Source organism: Microcaecilia unicolor, chromosome 11 (assembly GCF_901765095.1).
Source record: "Microcaecilia unicolor chromosome 11, aMicUni1.1, whole genome shotgun sequence".
NCBI classification, from domain to species: Eukaryota; Metazoa; Chordata; class Amphibia; order Gymnophiona; family Siphonopidae; genus Microcaecilia; species Microcaecilia unicolor.
Window position 1 is genome coordinate 56,390,086 of NC_044041.1, and position 18,857 is coordinate 56,408,942.

The 18,857-nt window shown below is 44.1% G+C and overlaps 1 protein-coding gene across 1 annotated transcript in view; it reads right to left on the reverse strand.

Annotated features, from left to right (window-relative positions):
- LOC115480025 (septin-2) overlaps nucleotides 1-18,857 on the reverse strand; it is a 116,919-nt gene that overhangs the window by 39,337 nt on the left and 58,725 nt on the right. The window contains exons 10-11 of the mRNA XM_030218412.1: nucleotides 16,170-16,253; nucleotides 14,997-15,054 (exon numbers count right to left, since the gene is read on the reverse strand). Of these exons, the coding sequence (XP_030074272.1) occupies nucleotides 14,997-15,054; nucleotides 16,170-16,253 (142 nt within the window). The remainder of the gene's footprint in view (nucleotides 1-14,996; nucleotides 15,055-16,169; nucleotides 16,254-18,857) is intronic.

The window sequence follows — 18,857 nt, forward strand, 5'->3', positions numbered from 1 at the left end:
TTTACCCTACTAGCTGCAAAGCTCACCACATTTGATAACTACCCATTTATACTAGGGGGGGACCTCAATATAACTAGTGATCCCTCAATAGACCGGAAACCAGCTAAGACAGTTAGCAGGGACCATGATGGGAAGGGAGTAAACTTTCTTATCAATGAACTGGGAGTAATTGATATTTGGAGGCTACTACATCTAGAAGAGAGGGAATTCACTTTTTTCTCTCATCCTCACGGAGTCCATGCGCGCCTTGACTACGTGCTGATAAGTCAACCCTTAGTGAGATTGGCTGAGAAAGCAGAAATTGGCGAGGCGGTCGTCTCTGACCATGCCCCAGTGTGGGTCCAACTGAGGTGGGGTGAAAAGGAAAGGATGAGTCGTTGGCGCATGAACCCGGCCCTGTACCAGGACCAAGCCTTCTGCCAGTATCTAAAGCAAGTGTGGGGAGAATACGTAGAAGAAAATTCAGAGCAGCCAGTAAATAACAGAGTCTTTTGGGAAGCAGCAAAGGCAGTGATACGCGGAAAGATATTAGCGTACACCGCAGCCCTCAACAGAAAGAGGGACAAGGAGCTCCACACACTCATAGCCCAGGTACAGGGAGCAAGGAGAGGGCTTGTTCTCTCGCCCTCAGAGGTTAATAGGATAGAATATGCGGCAGCAAGAAAGAGGCTGCAGACAGCGCTAGATGCCAGAGCACTGTATGATATCCGTTTATACAAATACCGCATGCACAGATGGGGCAACAAAACGGGGAAACTGCTAGCATCCCTGGTGCGGCAAAGAAGTGGAAAAAGTTTCATAGGAAAAATTAAGGATGCACAAGGTAAAGCACAAACGGGGAGGGCAGAGATTCAACAAGAATTTGTCCGGTTTTATTCTTCCCTCTATGCAAAGGGTTCCTTCTCAGAGGCACGCTGCGAGAGCTTCTTTGCAGGGCTGAGATTACCATCCCTTACAGAGACACAGGTAGCTAGTCTAAATGGACCGATTGAGGGTCGGGAGGTGCTGAATGTCATAAAACAACTGAAATTAGCAAAAGCTCCTGGACCTGATGGCCTGGGGACAGAGTTCTATAAAATACTGCAGGGTGAGATAGTCCCATCATTAGTGGCTATGTGTGAGGAAATACGCGTCTCGGGTGACATGGGCACAGTTCTGAATCATGTGCACATCACGGTATTACCAAAACCTGGTAAAGATGTGGAGCTTGTAGGCTCTTATCGCCCTATATCCCTGTTGAATCAGGACATTAAGATTCTGGCGGCAGTTTTAGCAGCGCGACTGGGCGCAGTGGTGCCACATCTGGTCCATCAAGATCAAGTGGGCTTTGTAAGGGGCCGATTCGCCTCAGCCAACATATTAAAGGTCAGCCGCATTCTGTTGGAGGGTAGTAAAACAGCAGGGGATAAGATTATGGCAAGCCTAGATGCCGAAAAGGCTTTCGACAAGGTAGTGTGGGAATACTTGTTTTGGGTGCTCCGAAAATATGGGATTACGGGTGAGTTTTTGGAGTGGGTTCAGGCACTATACAGCAATCCCACTGCCCAAATTATAATAAATGATATGCTGACTCCTGTTGTGCGCTTGGGGGGAGGCACCAGACAGGGGTGCCCATTGTCGCCTCTTCTGTTTATCCTCACCCTCGAACCACTAGCAGCTAAAATCAGACAAGAGCCGACTCTGAAAGGGGTTCAGGTAGGAGGTCGGGAATACCGCATAAATATGTTTGCTGACGACATGTTGCTGTTGGTGGATGATGCTTCCACAGGTATCTTCCAGGTGATGGACCTTATTAAAAAGTTTGGTCAATTTTCGGGATTATGCATCAACTTTGGAAAATCTGAGGCACTCCCAATTAGTAACCCATGTGCATGTGTTCAGATGTCAGACTTCCCGCTGGGATGGGCCAGGGAGGGGATCAAATATCTGGGAGTGTACTTAAGTGCAAAAGTAGAATGGGTGTACAAAAAAAATGTAGTGGAAAGATTGGAAGCCATTAAGAAGTTATGCAACAAATGGAAAGATCTCCCAGTTAGTTTTATGGGGCGAATGGCTCTAGTAAAAATGGTCCTGCTACCGAAAGTATTATACCCTTTACAGATGGTGCCCTTATGGGTTCGCAAACGGGAGGAGAGCCAATATCGCAGTTTAATTACCTCGTTTATATGGCATGCGAGGAGACCCAGAATTTCATTTGCTAAACTGGTCCTAGATAAAACACAGGGAGGCCTTCGGCTGCCTGATCTCAGAGCATACAACGTGGCAGCGCTGATGCGTTGGATACATGAGTTACATTCCGGAGGGACGACCTTCTCTCCGGAAGATTTCTGGGAGAGTTGGTGTGCTCCTCTAGATCCATTCGTACTTATAGACACGGCACAGGCTAGTGGCTTTGGTAGGGTAAAAATCAGTCCATACTTGCTTGCACTGCGGAGGGCTTGGAAATGGTGGAGAGACCTGGGTGGAACAAGGGAAGGAGTGGGTCCTTTTGTCACTTTGACAGGAAATTCGGACTTCCCAGCAGGCCTTGGAAATACGATATTCCACTCTTGGAGAGCAAAGGGGTGCAGATACATTGGGGATTTCCGCCGGGTGGGTGAGCAGACTTTCCCGTCCTTCGAACAGATCAGGCGCGCATGGAGCATCCCTAATACCCAGTTTTTTGCCTTTTTGCAAGCTAGGGACTATGTATTGTCAATAGAGCGTAAATATGGGGGCCCGGTATCCTTTGGTAAACTGGATTTGGTGTTTATGCAAGTGCCACCCATATTAAATAAGTTGTCTATGTGGTATAAGATTATCAGGGACAATAGACAAGTTACATATCTGCAGCACTTAGCGCACACTTGGAGTAAAGAAATTGGGGGCACAGTGACTGAGGAAGAATTAGGGAAGGCCTTTGGAGAGCTTTGCAAAGTAACACCAAACACTGCTTTACAGGAGATACAATTTCGCATTTTGCACAGGGTTCACGTCTCCAGGGCAAAGGGGAAAGCACTGGGGTTGTGGCCCGATGATCAATGTGTGAAATGTAGAGCGCATGTGGGAACACTACTGCACTCCTTTATGGAATGCCCTAAGTTGGGTAAGCTTTGGCAGGGCACCCTTACACATATAGAACGCTTGGTACAAGATGAATTTGATTGGTCCTACTCAGTTGCATACTTGGGTAGCTCGATGAATCTGAGAGAGCAAGGGCTGAGTGAGGCCCAATGTAAGTTCGTAATAGTGGCCACCATACTAGTCAAAAAGTGCATTCTGATGTCATGGATAGATAATGCCCCTCCCCAACTTAAAGTGTGGATGGGCCTGATGAGAGAAATGGCTAGTTGGGTAATGAAGACGATACAACCTCATGCATATCCAGGATTGCAGCAATACCGACTGCTATGGGGTAGAATTCCTGAGGCTGAAGCATTGCTGTTGGATCCTCAGCTGAGAATAATTGAGGACTAAATGATGCTAAACTAACACTCGAGAGAGGGGAGCGAAAGGAATCTCCAAGAGGAAATCAGAGAGATTAGAATTGTTTGGTTACTAGCAGTGGACAACAGGGGGGGGGGGGGGGGGGGGGGGGGGGGGGGGAGGATGGGAGGGGTGGGAAGTTTAACCTTAATCAAAAAGTCAAAGGTGTTTTACATAACTATAAGCCATAGATGTGCAGTCTATTTTGTGATATACATGTGTATTGGCTTTCACTTGGTTTGTTGTTGTACCAGCGGAAGTCCCCTTGTAGGGACATGTGTTTGCACTTTATTTTTTGTACTTTATCTTGACATTATTATGCACCAAAGACACAATAAAGATATTTTCAAAAAAAAAAAGAACAGACAAGACTCTCTCCTTCGAAAGACAAAGAGGTTCTTCAACTCCGTTGGGCACAGGATTTGGGTCCGCCTAATCTCGCCTTAGACTTTGTCAAACTGACATCTCGCATTCCAAACCTGGAGATGAGTGTGGAGCTTCGAGAATGTCAGTTTTGGGTATTACATAGGGCATACTTAACCAAAGCCCAAGATGGGGAGTACTGATGTGCCTCTATGCTTGAAATGTCAGTGGAATCCGGGTTCATTTTTTTCACTTTCTCTGGGAGTGTCTTTTGCTGCAGGCATTTTGGACTGCTATTTTCCATTATTTAGAAGTTTTGTTGGGCTCGCGCATTTCATTTTCCCCTTTTGGAGCTCTTTTGGATAAATATGAACTATTTGCATTGCAGAGTACAGATGCTCAACAATTGATTCATAAAGCTTGTATTCTGGACAAACGAGTTATTTTGAGCATCTGGAAAAGTGAGGCAACGCCAGACTACTGGCATTGGCATAATAGATTTCATGATCTTATATTACTAGAATGCAGGAGGGGCATGCTCATCCTCCAATTGTAGAAAATGTGTTCTTTCCATTTGGGTCAATATATACAATCTTTGACTCCGCAATGAATACACAGTCTCATGGTGAACCCCCTTTAGGAACTCGGGGGACTGAGATAATTTCCCTTAAGATGTTTCTTTGTTGTTTGGATATTAGGCTCTCTTTCATACCGGATTCTGAAAGTTAGGGTGTGGGAGGAACTGAGGGCAAGGATAAGGAAAGGAGGAGGAAAAAGATTTTTTTTTCTCTTAACAAAACAAAAACTCCTTGATGGCGGACCCTTTGTTTTATTTACTGATTGTCCTGGTTCTTTCATGTACTTCGCTGTTTATTATAACTTCCTTCTAATTCTGCTGGTTTTGGTTGGCTATGTTGTGCCATTAATGAATAATATTGACATGTAATAAAATAATAGCCTAAGGGGAGTTTGGGGTAGGAGTGGGAGGGAGATTATTATTAAAAGTTTGATGATGAACTATATATCCTTTTGATTCTCATATGAATATTTTGTCAACTGAAATTTTGGTGTACATACATTGTTATTGGTCATCAATAAAAACTGTTGAACCAGAATCCATGCCTACATATATGGGCAGTATTTTGTTTTTTATAACAGTCTCTACCATTTTTCCCAGAACAGACATCAGCTCACCTGTCTACAATTTACTGGGTCACCTCTTGAACATTTTTTTTTTAAATGGTGTTGCATTGGTCACCTTCCAATCTGCCGGTAGCACTTTCAATTTTAAAGAGTAATTACAAATTACTTATAATAGATCTGCAATTTCATTGTTTTAGTTCTATTTATTTATTACATTTATATCCCACATTATCCCAAAAAGTTTGAGTTCAATGTGGCTTACAATAAACCGTACAGAATACATAAAGAATAATGTATAAGAAAGTAATTTGTTGAAAGAATCCAATTTTACAATACAGATGAAGTGTTGTCAATTCTGAAACAGTTGTAGTTGTTTTGGTCAAATAGGTTGGTAATGACCATGAATTTAGTTTTTTCTTTATTTAGCTTTAGTTTGGATTCTGAGGCCCAGGTTTCCATCAAATTTAAGCCAAGTTTTGCCTTTTGTAAGATGTCTTGAATGTTCTTTTTGAAGGTTTATGGTAACATCGTCAGCATATATGAATGTTTTGAATCCTGCTGTTTCTAGTCTGTTACCTAGTGGTGGCATCATTAAACAGTATGGGCAATAGTGGAGAGCCCTGCGGGACGCCATAGTCCGGTGACCAAGGAGAGGATAAGGTTCCTTCATTTTCACTTTGTAATATCTTGCTTTCAGGAATCCTTGAAACCATTTGTGGACTGTGCCACATATGCCAAAGTTGTCTAGTATGTTTAGTCGGATATTATGATCTACTACATCGAATCCGCTAGACATATCGAACTGCATTATTAAGATCTTAGACCCTATGCTAATTTCTTTTCTGAGATTTGATACTAGGGTAGTAAGGACAGTCTAGGTGCTATACAAGGTCTGAAACCTGATTGTAATTTGTGTAGTAGAGATAAACGTGAAAGGTAGTCCATAGTTTGTGCTGCTACTAGAAATGGGGGGAAGGCCGACAGTCGCTCAAAAGCGCATGGTTCGGGAAAAGGTATCTTGCAAAGATACCTCACAAACAGGGAAGATAGGGTTTCTGGATAGTGAGGTTGCACAACAGACCATGGTAGACCAGGTGCCCTTAAATACAACTAAAGATCAGACAAGAGATGTCAAATCAATAGTGTCAGGCGCTAAGCATCATGCAAATAAGAACAACAAATATACTCTGAAATGTCTATATGAAAATGCTAGGAGTCTAATAAATAAGATGGGAGAGTTGGAATATATTGCACTAAACGAAAAATTGGATATAATAGGCATTACTGAGACCTGGTGGAAGGAGGATAACCAGTGGGGACACTGTCATACCGGGGTACAAAGTATATCGTAGTGATAGGGTGGACCGGACTGGTGGAGGGGTAGCATTGTATATTAACGAGAGCCTTGACTCAGATAGATTACAAATTCAGCAGGACACAAATCACACTTTTGAATCATTGTGGGTTGAAATTCCATGTATAAAAGGGAAAAAAACGGTGATAGGAGTGTACTACCGTCCGCCTCGCCAGGATGAACAGGTAGACACAGAAATGATAAAAGAAATCAGAGACGCGAACAAAATGAGCAATGTGATAATAATGGGTGACTTCAATTATCCAAATATAGACTGGGTAAATGTAACATCGGGACACGCTACAGAGATACAATTCCTTGATGAAATCAAGGACAGCTTTATGGAGCAACTGGTGCAGGAGCCGACGAGAGAAGGAAAAATTCTAGACTTGGTCCTTAGTGGAGCGCATGATCTGGTGAGGGACGTTATGGTACTGGGGCCGCTTGATAACAGTGACCATAATATGATCAGTTTTGATATCGACCTTGAAGTAACTGTACACAGAAAGTCAAATATGTTAGCGTTTAACTTTAAAAAAGGAGACTATGATAAAATGAGAAGAACGGTTAAAAAAAAAAACTTAGGGGGGCAACTGAGAGAGTAAAAACTGTACAACAGGCGTGGATGCTGTTCAAAAATACCATCCTGGAGGTCCAGGCCATACATATTCCGCGAATTAGAAAAGAAAGACGGAACTCCAAAAGACAGCCGGCCTGGTTGAAAAGTGAGGTGAAGGAAGCTATTAGGGCTAAAAGAAACGCCTTCAGAAAATGGAAGAAGGAACCGTCTGAAAATAACAAGAAGCAGCATAAGGAGTGTCAAAGCAAATGCAAGGCGCAGATAAAGAAGGCCAAGAGGGATTACGAAAAAAAGATAGCATTAGAGGCAAAAAAACATAGTAAAAAATTTTTTCGGTATATTAAAAGCAGGAAGCCGGCAAAAGAATCGGTTGGGCCGCTGGATGACCGAGGGGTAAAAGAGGCGATCAAGGAAGACAAAGACGTAGCGGAGAGACTGAATGAATTCTTTGCTTCTGTCTTCACCGAGGAAGATTTGGGTGGGATACCGGTGTCGGAAATGGTATTTCAAGCGGACGAGTCGGAGAAACTTACTGACTTCACGGTAAACCTGGAGGACGTAATGGGGCAGTTCGGCAAATTGAAGAGTAGCAAATCTCCTGGACCGGATGGTATTCATCCTAGAGTACTGATAGAACTGAAAAATGAGCTTGTGGAGCTACTGCTAGTGATATGCAACTTATCCTTAAAATCGAGCATGGTACCGGAAGATTGGAGGGTGGCCAATGTAACGCCAATTTTTAAAAAAGGCTCCAGGGGCGATCCGGGAAATTATAGACCGGTGAGTCTGACGTCGGTGCCGGGGAAAATGGTAGAGGCTATTATTAAAAACAAAATTACAGAGCACATCCGAGGACATGGATTACTGAGACCGAGTCAGCACGGCTTTTGTGTGGGGAAATCTTGCCTGACCAATTTACTTCAATTCTTTGAAGGAGTAAACAAACATGTGGACAAAGGGGAGCCGGTTGATATTGTGTATCTGGATTTTCAAAAGGCGTTTGACAAGGTACCTCATGAAAGGCTACAGAGGAAATTGGAGGGTCATGGGATAGGAGGAAATGTCCTATTGTGGATTAAAAACTGGTTGAAGGATAGGAAACCAGAGAGTGGGGTTAAATGGGCAGTATTCACAATGGAGAAGGGTAGTTAGTGGGGTTCCTCAGGGGTCCGTGCTAGGACCGCTGCTTTTTAATATATTTATAAATGATTTAGAGATGGGAGTAACTAGCGAGGTAATTAAATTTGCTGATGACACAAAGTTATTCAAAGTCGTTAACTCGCGACAGGATTGTGAAAAATTACAAGAGGACCTTACGAGACTGGGCAGCTAAATGGCAGATGACGTTTAATGTGAGCAAGTGCAAGGTGATGCATGTGGGAAAAAAGAACCCGAACTATAGCTACGTCATGCAAGGTTCCACGTTAGGAGTTACGGACCAAGAAAGGGATCTGGGTGTCGTCGTCGATAACACACTGAAACCTTCTGCTCAGTGTGCTGCTGCGGCTAGGAAAGCGAATAGAATGTTGGGTATTATTAGGAAAGGTATGGAAAACAGGTGTGAGGATGTTATAATGCCGTTGTATCGCTCCATGGTGCAACCGCACCTTGAGTATTGTGTTCAATTCTGGTCGCCGCATCTCAAGAAAGATATAGTAGAATTGGAAAAGGTGCAGCGAAGGGCGACTAAAATGATAGCGGGGATGGGACGACTTCCCTATGAAGAAAGACTAAGGAGGCTAGGGCTATTCAGCTTGGAGAAGAGACGGCTGAGGGGAGACATGATAGAGGTATATAAAATAATGAGTGGAGTGGAACAGGTGGATGTGAAGCGTCTGTTCTCGCTTTCCAAAAATACTAGGACTAGGGGGCATGCGATTAAACTACAGTGTAGTAAATTTAAAACAAATCGGAGAAAAGTTTTCTTCACCCAACATGTAATTAAACTCTGGAATTCATTGCCGGAAAATGTGGTGAAGGCGGTTAGCTTAGCAGAGTTTAAAAAGGGGTTGGACGGTTTCCTAAAGGACAAGTCCATAAACCGCTACTAAACGGACTTGGAAAAATCCAAAAGCCCAGGAATAACATGTATGGAATGTTTGTGCGTTTGGGAGGCTTGCCAGGTGCCCTTGGCCTGATTGGCTGATGTCGTGGACAGGATGCTGGGCTCGATGGAACCTTGGTCTTTTCCCAGTGTGGCATTACTTATGTACTATACCTTCCATTGCCTTTATCATCAAAGGAATGGAGGCTACTGGTCTGTAGTTTGTTAAATCAGTTATGGTGATTGAATTGTTTTTTTGGTATTGGTGTTAGGATAATAGACCCTTTATTATCAGGGAACGTGCCATGGAATAGTAGGAAGGAGATATGCTGCTGAAGCAGATTAATGAATATAATAGGAGCTTCCTTCATAAGGTACCCAGGACAAGGTCTAGTATGCATTGTGAGGTTGAGTATTTTAGGATGTAATGTTTTACTGTGTCATGGGTTGGTAGTTGGAAGGAAGACCAGATTCTGTTGGTGGCTATTCCTGTATGTGTATCTGACTATTTTTCGTAAATATCTTGATCGTTGATTTTAATTTGAGTACTCCTCCTCTGATTTTAACTATTTTTTGTTTGAAACAAAAGTAGCCAGTTGCTCTGCTGTTGGTGGGGACTCAGTGGTTGTGGTTATTTCTTTTGTGGATAATAGACTTTTTATCAGATTGAAAAATTTACTGGTATATTAAGGAAATTACCACTGATTATTAAGTACTCTGGGATGTATACCATCTTGTCCTGGTGATTTGCTACTCTTTAGTTTGTCAAATTGCCCCATTACATCTTCCAGGTTCAGTTCCTCTGACTTATCATTAAATACCATTTCTGGCACGCGTATCTCCCCTATATCTTCCTCAGTAAAGATCAAAGCAAAAAATTCATTTAGTCTCTCTGCTATAGCCTTGTCCTCCCTTTTACCACTCAATCATCTAGTGGTCCAACCGATTCTTTTACCAGCATCTTGCTTCAAATGTAACTAAAAATTATATGTTTTTGCTCAAGGAAAGCTTCTTTTCAAAGTCTCTCTCTGCCTTCCTTATCAGTGCTTTATATTTGACTTGCCATTCCTTATGCTGTTTCCTATTATCTTCAGTTGGATCCTTGTTCCATTCTCTGAAGGAAGTTCTTTTAGCACTAAAGGCATCCCTTCACCTCATTTTTTAACCATGCTGGCTGTTTGGCATTCCATCCTCCTTTTTAAATACATGGAATATATCTGGCTCTGGGCTTCCAGGATGGTATTTTTGATCATCTATGCCTGATGCAAAATTTTGACCTTTCCTCATTTTATCAGTCTCCATTTCAGTCCTCTTTAAAATTGACAGCAATAAATTAGGAGGGATTCAAACTCTTGACTTCCCCCAGTGACTCTAGTCACCATAACCGGTTTCATCTCACCAAGACCCTTACTGGAAGCACCCAGTCTCCTCTCTGGACCTACACCACCACCAACCTCAGTCTAAGATGGTAAACCTAATTGTCTCCTTTCCAGTCCTAGAGCTAAGAAAGCAGCAGTGGAAGTTCCCTTGATTCCAGGGCTCATCTGTACAAATTCCAGCATTGTTGGGACTAGCTGCCTTTCACCTCTGCATACTTCCAGGTCATGGCACTAAACTCGCAGGCTCTGCTGATATATCAATTCTCTCCCCAGCTATAAAAACTCTGAAGGCTTCTCGAGTAGGTTGAAATTCTAAGAAGATTCCAAGCTTCTCCTCTCTAATCCAAGCCAAAGCACATGGACAGCCAACGAGAAACAGTGAAGGACCGGTGAGTCCGACGTCGGTACCAGGCAAAATTGGTAGAGGCTATTATCAAGAATAAAATTACAGAGCACGTACAAAAACATGGGCTGATGAGACAAAGTCAGCATGGATTTAATGAAGGGAAGTCTTGCCTCACCAATCTACTGCACTTTTTTTGAGGGGACAATGGGGAGCCGGTGGATATTGTGTATCTGGATTTTCAAAAGGCATTTGACAAAGTGCCTCATGAAAGACTCATGAGGAAACTGGAGAGTCATGGGATCGGAGGTAGGGTATTACTATGGATTAAGAGCTGGTTGAAAGATAGGAAGCAAAGAGTAGGGTTGAATGGTCAGTATTCTCAGTGGAGAAGGGTAGTTAGTGGGGTCCCACAGGGGTCTGTGTTGGGACTGCTGCTTTTTAACATATTTATAAATGACCTAGAGATGGGAGTAATATTTATAAATGTCCTAGAGGTGGTAGGGGGTTTCAGGGTTCTATGATTGAACAGAAAATATTATTCAGGGTCGTCAAGTCACAGGAGGAGTGTGAAAGATTACAGGAGGACCTCGTGAGACTGGGGGATTGGGAGTGCAAGTAGCAGATGAAGTTCAATGTTGACAAGGGCAAAGAGATGCATGTGGGTAAGAGGAACCTGAATTACAGCTATGTCATGCAAGGTTCCGTGTTAGGAGTTACAGATCTAGTAAGGGATCTGGGAGTCATCGTGGATAAGACGTTAAAAACTTCTGCTCAGTGTGCTGCAACGGCTAAGAAAGCGCACAGAATGTTGAGTATTATTAGGAAAGGGATGGAAAACAAACACAAGGATGTTACAATGCCGTTGTATCGCTCCATGGTGTGACCGCACCTCGAGTATTGTGTCCAATTCTGGTCGCCGCATCTCAAAAAAGATATTTTTGAATTAGAAAAGGTGCAGAGAAGGGCGACGAAAATGATAAAGGGAATGGAACAACTTCCCTATGAGGAAAGGCTGAGAAGGTTAGGGCTCTTCAGCTTGGAGAAAAGGTGGCTGAGGGGTGATATGATAGAAGTCTACAAGATAATGAGCGGATTAGAGCGGACAGATGTGAAGCGTTTGTTTACACTTTCAAACAACAACAAAACCAGGGGACAAGATGAAGCTAGAATATGGTAGATTTAAAACAAACAGGAGAAAGTTTTTCTTTACTCAGCATGTAGTTAGACTCTGGAACTTGTTACCGGAGAATGTAGTGACAAGCAGCTGGCCTTACGGAATTTAAAGGGGGTTTGGACAGATTCCCGAGGGAAAAGTCCATTGAACATTATTAATTTTTTTTTTTGGGGGGGGGGGGGAGGGGGGGTTGCCGGGTTCTTGAAGCCTGGATTGGCTGCTGTCAGAGACAGGATGCTGGGCTTGATAGACCCTTGATCTTTTCCCAGTACGGTGGTACTTATGTACCACCGAACATCTGCCTCAGCTGTTATCTTAGCCTTAAGGAACAAACTTTCTAAATGAATACATGGAGGTTAAGTGACTTGTTCAAGAACACAGAGGAAGTGGAAGAAGATACTGGACTCTGAGTAGCAAATTAATAGCATTGCATAGTTCCTTTAGAATTTTTCTGGCATGTACCTTCAGCTGAAGGGGATCATGTTATGTTCCTGTTGGAAGCTAACAACCCACCATTCTCTTCACATCCTTCTTTCCAGAATGAAATGGTTTCATGTATCTTCAAAATTAAAATACGCAAGCAGGGATAAAAATAACTATGTCAAGAGATTTATGGCTTTCCTCTGGTCAGGGAGGGAGAAAGACCAATGCTTAGGGGTGAGCTAGCCACTTCACATGTTCCCACGATACTTGCAGGCTTTGCTGGAAAATACCTTTGATACCAAACATTACAAAGAAGGCAGCTAGTTTTCTTCATCAGAGCCAAGAAAAATACATTTAAGTCAGGCTGATTAGGTGGCACACAGCTTGCTATTGAGCAGGGGATAGGAGGGGTAACATGCACTGCTCCCCGAGCGAGTTCCCTGGCTGCAGAAGTTATTCAAGGTCACACAATGAGGATTATGCATTTAAATGCAAGAAGGGGTGAGGAGTTGTCACTGCTACCCCTGCAGTACACTGAAAGAAAAATGCTTTGTCAGCCTGAACAGACTGCATGCTTTTGCTAGAGAGTCAATATATACTGCAAACAGAGCAAAAATAAGAGAAAGGGGGTTTGCATCTGCATTTTCAGGCAACCTTCTAACTTCAGTACATTTATGTCTGCTAATGACACCACTAATTAGGCAAGGAGTTATTGAAGTTTCATTTTGTGTACTAAAGCAAAGATTTACTTATTTAAAAACATGTAACATACTGCTCATCCAGAAAATCTCTCTCGGTGGTTTGCGATCATAAGTACAAAATAAAAAAAAAAAGACAAAACAGGTATAAACCCTAAAACCCATCCATCAGTTCTAGAGACTCACACAACAGATCATACAGTAACCCCACATGTTAAACAGAAAACATGTTTTTTTTTTAAAACATTCTTTGAAATTACAAATAAATTGGCTTGTTTCCTTGTATATCCTAAAATTTTCTTCCACAATAGATAATGCCTACATATAAGTCTGATAAAACTGACTTTTCCCCTCATTGAAAGTACAAATAAAAATTGAGGCTTATTTTAAGTAGGAAGAGTTCTGAGAAACCTCTAAAAGATAATTAACGGTGGCACCATATAGCACCGTAGTAAGATTCTTAACCTGCCACCTAAAGCACATCCACTAAATAAGGAGAAATACATTCCTCCCCCTATATCTGGTCAAAATTCAGATTTTCATATTTTGGACAACTGATTTCACTACATACAGGAACAAGCCAAGTAGAAGGAGGAAATAGCTGTGTTGAAAACACAAGGTGCACACAGTACCTTTCATCACATACTCTTTCCTGTTGTATGGCTGTGATCCTTCATACCTTTAACTCTCTCATGCTGGGTGTTGCTCTATTATTCATAACATCCAAAATTAAAATTGTAAAACCCCTGACATCAGAGCACTAAAAATTCTGTTCTGCTGTCTCCCACCCCCGAGAGCCTCTCCATTTTGATAGTGGCAGATCTTTGTCCTGCCTCTAGAACTGTGGACCTGCGCACTTGATGGTGAGACAACTAAGTATGCATCACAGTAGCTTTCTAGTGCTTCTTTTGGTACTATCACATGAGTGGAGGAGGACAGGGAAAGGGAGAAAGCTGCTGAAGTGCAGGTCTCTAAACAAGGAAGAGAGGGGATCTCTGTAACACATCTCTGAAATAAATCCGCTAAATGACAGTGCAGCTGGTGCTACTAGGCATAGGCAAAGCCAGCCATCAACCAGGGCCGCCGAGAGACAGAGCTGGGCCCGGGGCAGGGCCGCTGCCACCCCCCACTAAAGACGCAGCTGCCACCACCCCTCACTCAGGCCACCACTGCCCCCCACCCCCTCCTGCGTCAGTGTGTCTGCTCCTCTCCGACCTCCAAGGGAGGCCCAGCGCCAGGGTCAGTCTCTCTCCTCCTGCTCCTGTGTGCCGGGACCAGGTTATCACATTGATGCAATCACCCAGGTCCCAACAGGAGGACAGAGGCGGTCCCCGGCACCAGGAATTTTGCACCCCCTGCCCCCTCGGCGGCCATGCCATCAACTATTTTAATTTACAGAATAATATTTCAGAAAAACTGGTTATTTAGTAGGGCTGGTACTCCTCTCTTTCAGTAGAGAAGACTTGCCTTTATTTTTAGGGTTGTGTTTATGCATTTTGCACTGCAGTCCTGTAATACATATTTAACAACTCCAGGACTGTAAGAAACAGAATGCAAACTGCAAACAATAATCCATTTAATGGAATGATTTCTCTGCTCCTTGCTATGATCTGATACACAGTTAAGTTTTAATTCATAATTAAATATTTTTACTCTCTCATAAACTGCAGCATGGGTATTTTATTTTCATGGCTCAAACATAACTTTTCTTTGGGAATCGTTTTCAAGTGATAACACTAGAAAATTACCAAATATTTATATATGTAGTATGGTATAAAGTGAGCTGTTTGCACATATGCAGCACGAAGTATCTCAAGTTGTTGTTCTGCATCACTTTTGCCTGGTGAGCACAGCACCATCTTCTGGTGACTGAACTATTCTGCAGATTTAAATAAGTACTGTACTACTTACTTATCTCTCATGTAATTCCTCAGCAAGTTATACCAAGGATGTTTCCCTGCCTGCAGTCAAGTTTCCAGTAATCCCATGAATACCTGGGAATGAAGTTTAAAGAAATCCATATTTACCTCAGCTTCCTTTTGCTGCAGGATTCTGTCTTTGTCTACCACTTCCTCCTCTACAGGCCTGCAGGCAAAAGGGAGAAACACTGTTAGGTCTTGGAAAGGCAGGAAGAAATGTTTTATAGGCTGAAAACCTGGGGAACTGGGTTCAATTCTCACTGCAGCTCCTTGTAACCCTGGTAAGTCACTTCCATTGCCCCAGGTACAAAACTTAGATTGGAAGCCCACTAGGGACAGATAACATACGTAAACTGCTTTAGTTGTACCCTCAGAGAGGCAAGTATATCAAATCCATGACACCTTCTACTTAGCACATGCCAAGGAGTAGTCAGGTTGGTAAAGCAGTGGATTGAGAACCAGGTAAACCATGGATCAAATAAAATCAAAGAGACAGTAAATGACAGCAAATAAAGGTCATTCAGCCTATCTAATCAGTCCTTCTCTACAATCCCTTCCTCTCTCTCTCTCAGAAATCCTTCAGGTTTTTACACAGTACTCCAAATGAGATCTCACCAGAAACTTACACAAAGGAAATACATCATCTCCTTTTTCCTTCTGGCTTTTACAATCACTTTTTCTACATGTTTGAAAAGGTAACAGCAAAAACCAGAAAGATGCTTGGGTGTACATGGAGAAGAATGGTCAGCAAGAAAGAGGAGGCAACAGTGCCTCTTTATAGGTCTCTGGTGGGACCTCATTTGGAGTTGTGTGTATAATTCTGGAGTTTGCATCTTCAAAAGGATGTAAAACCAGGATGAAATCAATGCCACGAGTCCTACTGGTGCTCTTCACTTTGGGAAAAAAAAATCACTCTGCTACCTACAAACTGCAAGCCCTATAGGGACAGGGAAATACCTACTGTACTTGAATGTAACTCATCTTGAGCTACCAATGAAAAGGTGTGAGCTAAATCCAAATAAGATAAATGTGAGCCACCATAATGCTAGAAATAGCCTTGCTGGGGACAGTGCTCCCAGAAATCAGACACCCCTCTACTGCCTAGTTTGGCAAGACCCTCATCTCTAACTGTTGAGAACCACCTCATTCTCGCCTGTACAGAACAGCAATAAAATATTTCGCAAGCAGGAACCCATTTCTGAAAGAAAGAAGGCAAGAGGAAAATTAAAAGACAAAGATACATAAGATGGCACAAAGTCAAGCCGAGAGCCTATCACTTACTTGCCAGTGCGCTTCAGTCGTTCAGAACGGAAATTTTCATAGTGCAAATCCTGGGTCACTTCCTGCAAGTCCTGCATGTGTGTCCTGGAAAAATCAACATATTCCATTAAAATACCAGATAGACACAGAAAAACTCCTGTACGGGTTAACTTATCAGATAAGTCTACTTTATTTAAATATAATAGTAAGAACCCTACTTGAGAGTTCTCTGCCTTATGCTGCTGCTTGGCACCGACAAGCTTTAGCGTATACTGGAGAACAGTGGGGAGCTATAAACGGAAGCAACGGATGGCTCTAGCTAATAAAATATGATCACAATTAGGGGTCTAGATATAAACCTGGTATAGATCTCAAGTGTCTGTATAGGGTATGATACATACCTGTAGCAGTTGTTCTCCGAGGACAGCAGGCTGATTGTTCTCACGACTGGGTTGACGTCCGCGGCAGCCCCCACCAACCGGAAGAAGCTTCGCGGGACGGTCGGCACGCAGGGCACGCCCACCGCGCATGCGCGGCCGTCTTCCCGCCCGTGCGCGACCGCTCCCGCCAGTTGAATGACTAGCAAAAGATGAAACACAACTCCAAAGGGGAGGAGGGAGGGTAGGTGAGAACAATCAGCCTGCTGTCCTCGGAGAACAACTGCTACAGGTATGTATCATACCCTTTCTCCGAGGACAAGCAGGCTGCTTGTTCTCACGACTGGGGTATCCCTAGCTCTCAGGCTCACTCAAAACAAGAACCCAGGTCAATTGAACCTCGCAACGGCGAGGGAACAACAGAAATTGACCTACGAAGAACAACTAACTGAGAGTGCAGCCTGACCAGAATAAATTCGGGTCCTGGAGGGTGGAGTTGGATTTACACCCCAAACAGATTCTGCAGCACCGACTGCCCGAACCGACTGTCGCGTCGGGTATCCTGCTGGAGGCAGTAATGAGATGTGAATGTGTGGACAGATGACCACGTCGCAGCCTTGCAGATCTCTTCAATAGTGGCTGACTTCAAGTGGGCCACCGACGCTGCCATGGCTCTGACACTATGAGCCGTGACATGACCCTCAAGAGTCAGCCCAGCCTGGGCGTAAGTGAAGGAAATGCAGTCTGCTAGCCAATTGGAGATGGTGCGTTTCCCGACAGCGACCCCTAGCCTGTTAGGGTCGAAAGAAATAAACAATTGGGCGGACTGTCTGTTGGGCTGCGTCCGCTCCAAATAGAAGGCCAATGCTCTCTTGCAGTCCAATGTGTGCAACTGACGTTCAGCAGGGCGGGTATGCGGCCTGGGGAAGAATGTTGGCAAGACAATTGACTGGTTAAGATGGAACTCCGACACCACCTTCGGCAGGAACTTTGGGTGGGTGCGGAGCACTACTCTGTTGTGATGAAATTTGGTATATGGAGCATGAGCTACCAGGGCTTGAAGCTCACTGACCCTACGAGCTGAAGTAACTGCCACCAAGAAAATGACCTTCCAGGTCAAGTACCTCAGATGGCAGGTATTCAGTGGCTCAAAAGGAGGTTTCATCAGCTGGGTGAGGACGACGTTGAGATCCCATGACACAGTAGGAGGCTTGATAGGGGGCTTTGACAAAAGCAAACCTCTCATGAATCGAACGACTAAAGGCTCTCCAGAGATGGCTTTACCTTCCACACGATAATGGTAAGCACTAATCGCACTAAGGTGATTCCTTACTGAGTTGGTCTTGAGGCCAGACTCTGATAAGTGCAGAAGGTATTCAAGCAGGTTCTGTGCAGGGCAAGAACGAGGTTCTAGGGCCTTGCTCTCACACCAAACGACAAACCTCCTCCACTTGAAAAAGTAACTCTTTTTAGTGGAATCCTTCCTAGAGGCAAGCAAGACCCGGGAGACACCCTCAGACAGACCCAACGCAGCGAAGTCTACGCCCTCAACATCCAGGCCGTGAGAGCCAGGGATTGAAGGTTGGGGTGCAGCAACGCTCCGTCGTTCTGCGAAATGAGAGTCGGAAAACACTCCAATCTCCACGGTTCTTCGGAGGACAACTCCAGAAGAAGAGGGAACCAGATCTGACGGGGCCAAAAGGGCGCTATCAGAATCATGGTGCCGCGGTCTTGCTTGAGCTTCAGTAAGGTCTTCCCCACCAAAGGTATGGGAGGATAAGCATACAGGAGGCCGGTCCCCCAATGAAGGAGAAAGGCATCTGACGCTAGCCTGCCGTGTGTCTGAAGCCTGGAACAGAACAGAGGCAGCTTGTGGTTGGTCTGAGAGGCGAAAAGATCCACCGAGGGGGTGCCCCACTCTCGGAAGATCTTGCGTACCACTCTGGAATGGAGCGACCACTCGTGCGGTTGCATGACTCTGCTCAGTCTGTCGGCCAGACTGTTGTTTACGCCTGCCAGGTACGTGGCTTGGAGAAGCATGCCGAAGCGACACGCCCAACGCCACATACCGACGGCTTCCTGACACAGGGGGCGAGATCCGGTGCCCCCCTGCTTGTTGACGTAATACATTGCAACCTGATTGTCTGTCCGAATTTGGATAATTTGGCAGGACAGCCGATCTCTGAAAGCCTTCAGTGCGTTCCAGATCGCTCGGAGCTCCAGGAGGTTGATCTGCAGATCCTTTTCCTGGAGGGACCACAGACCCTGGGTGTGAAGCCCATCGACATGGGCTCCCCACCCCAGGCGGGATGCATCCGTCGTCAGCACTTTC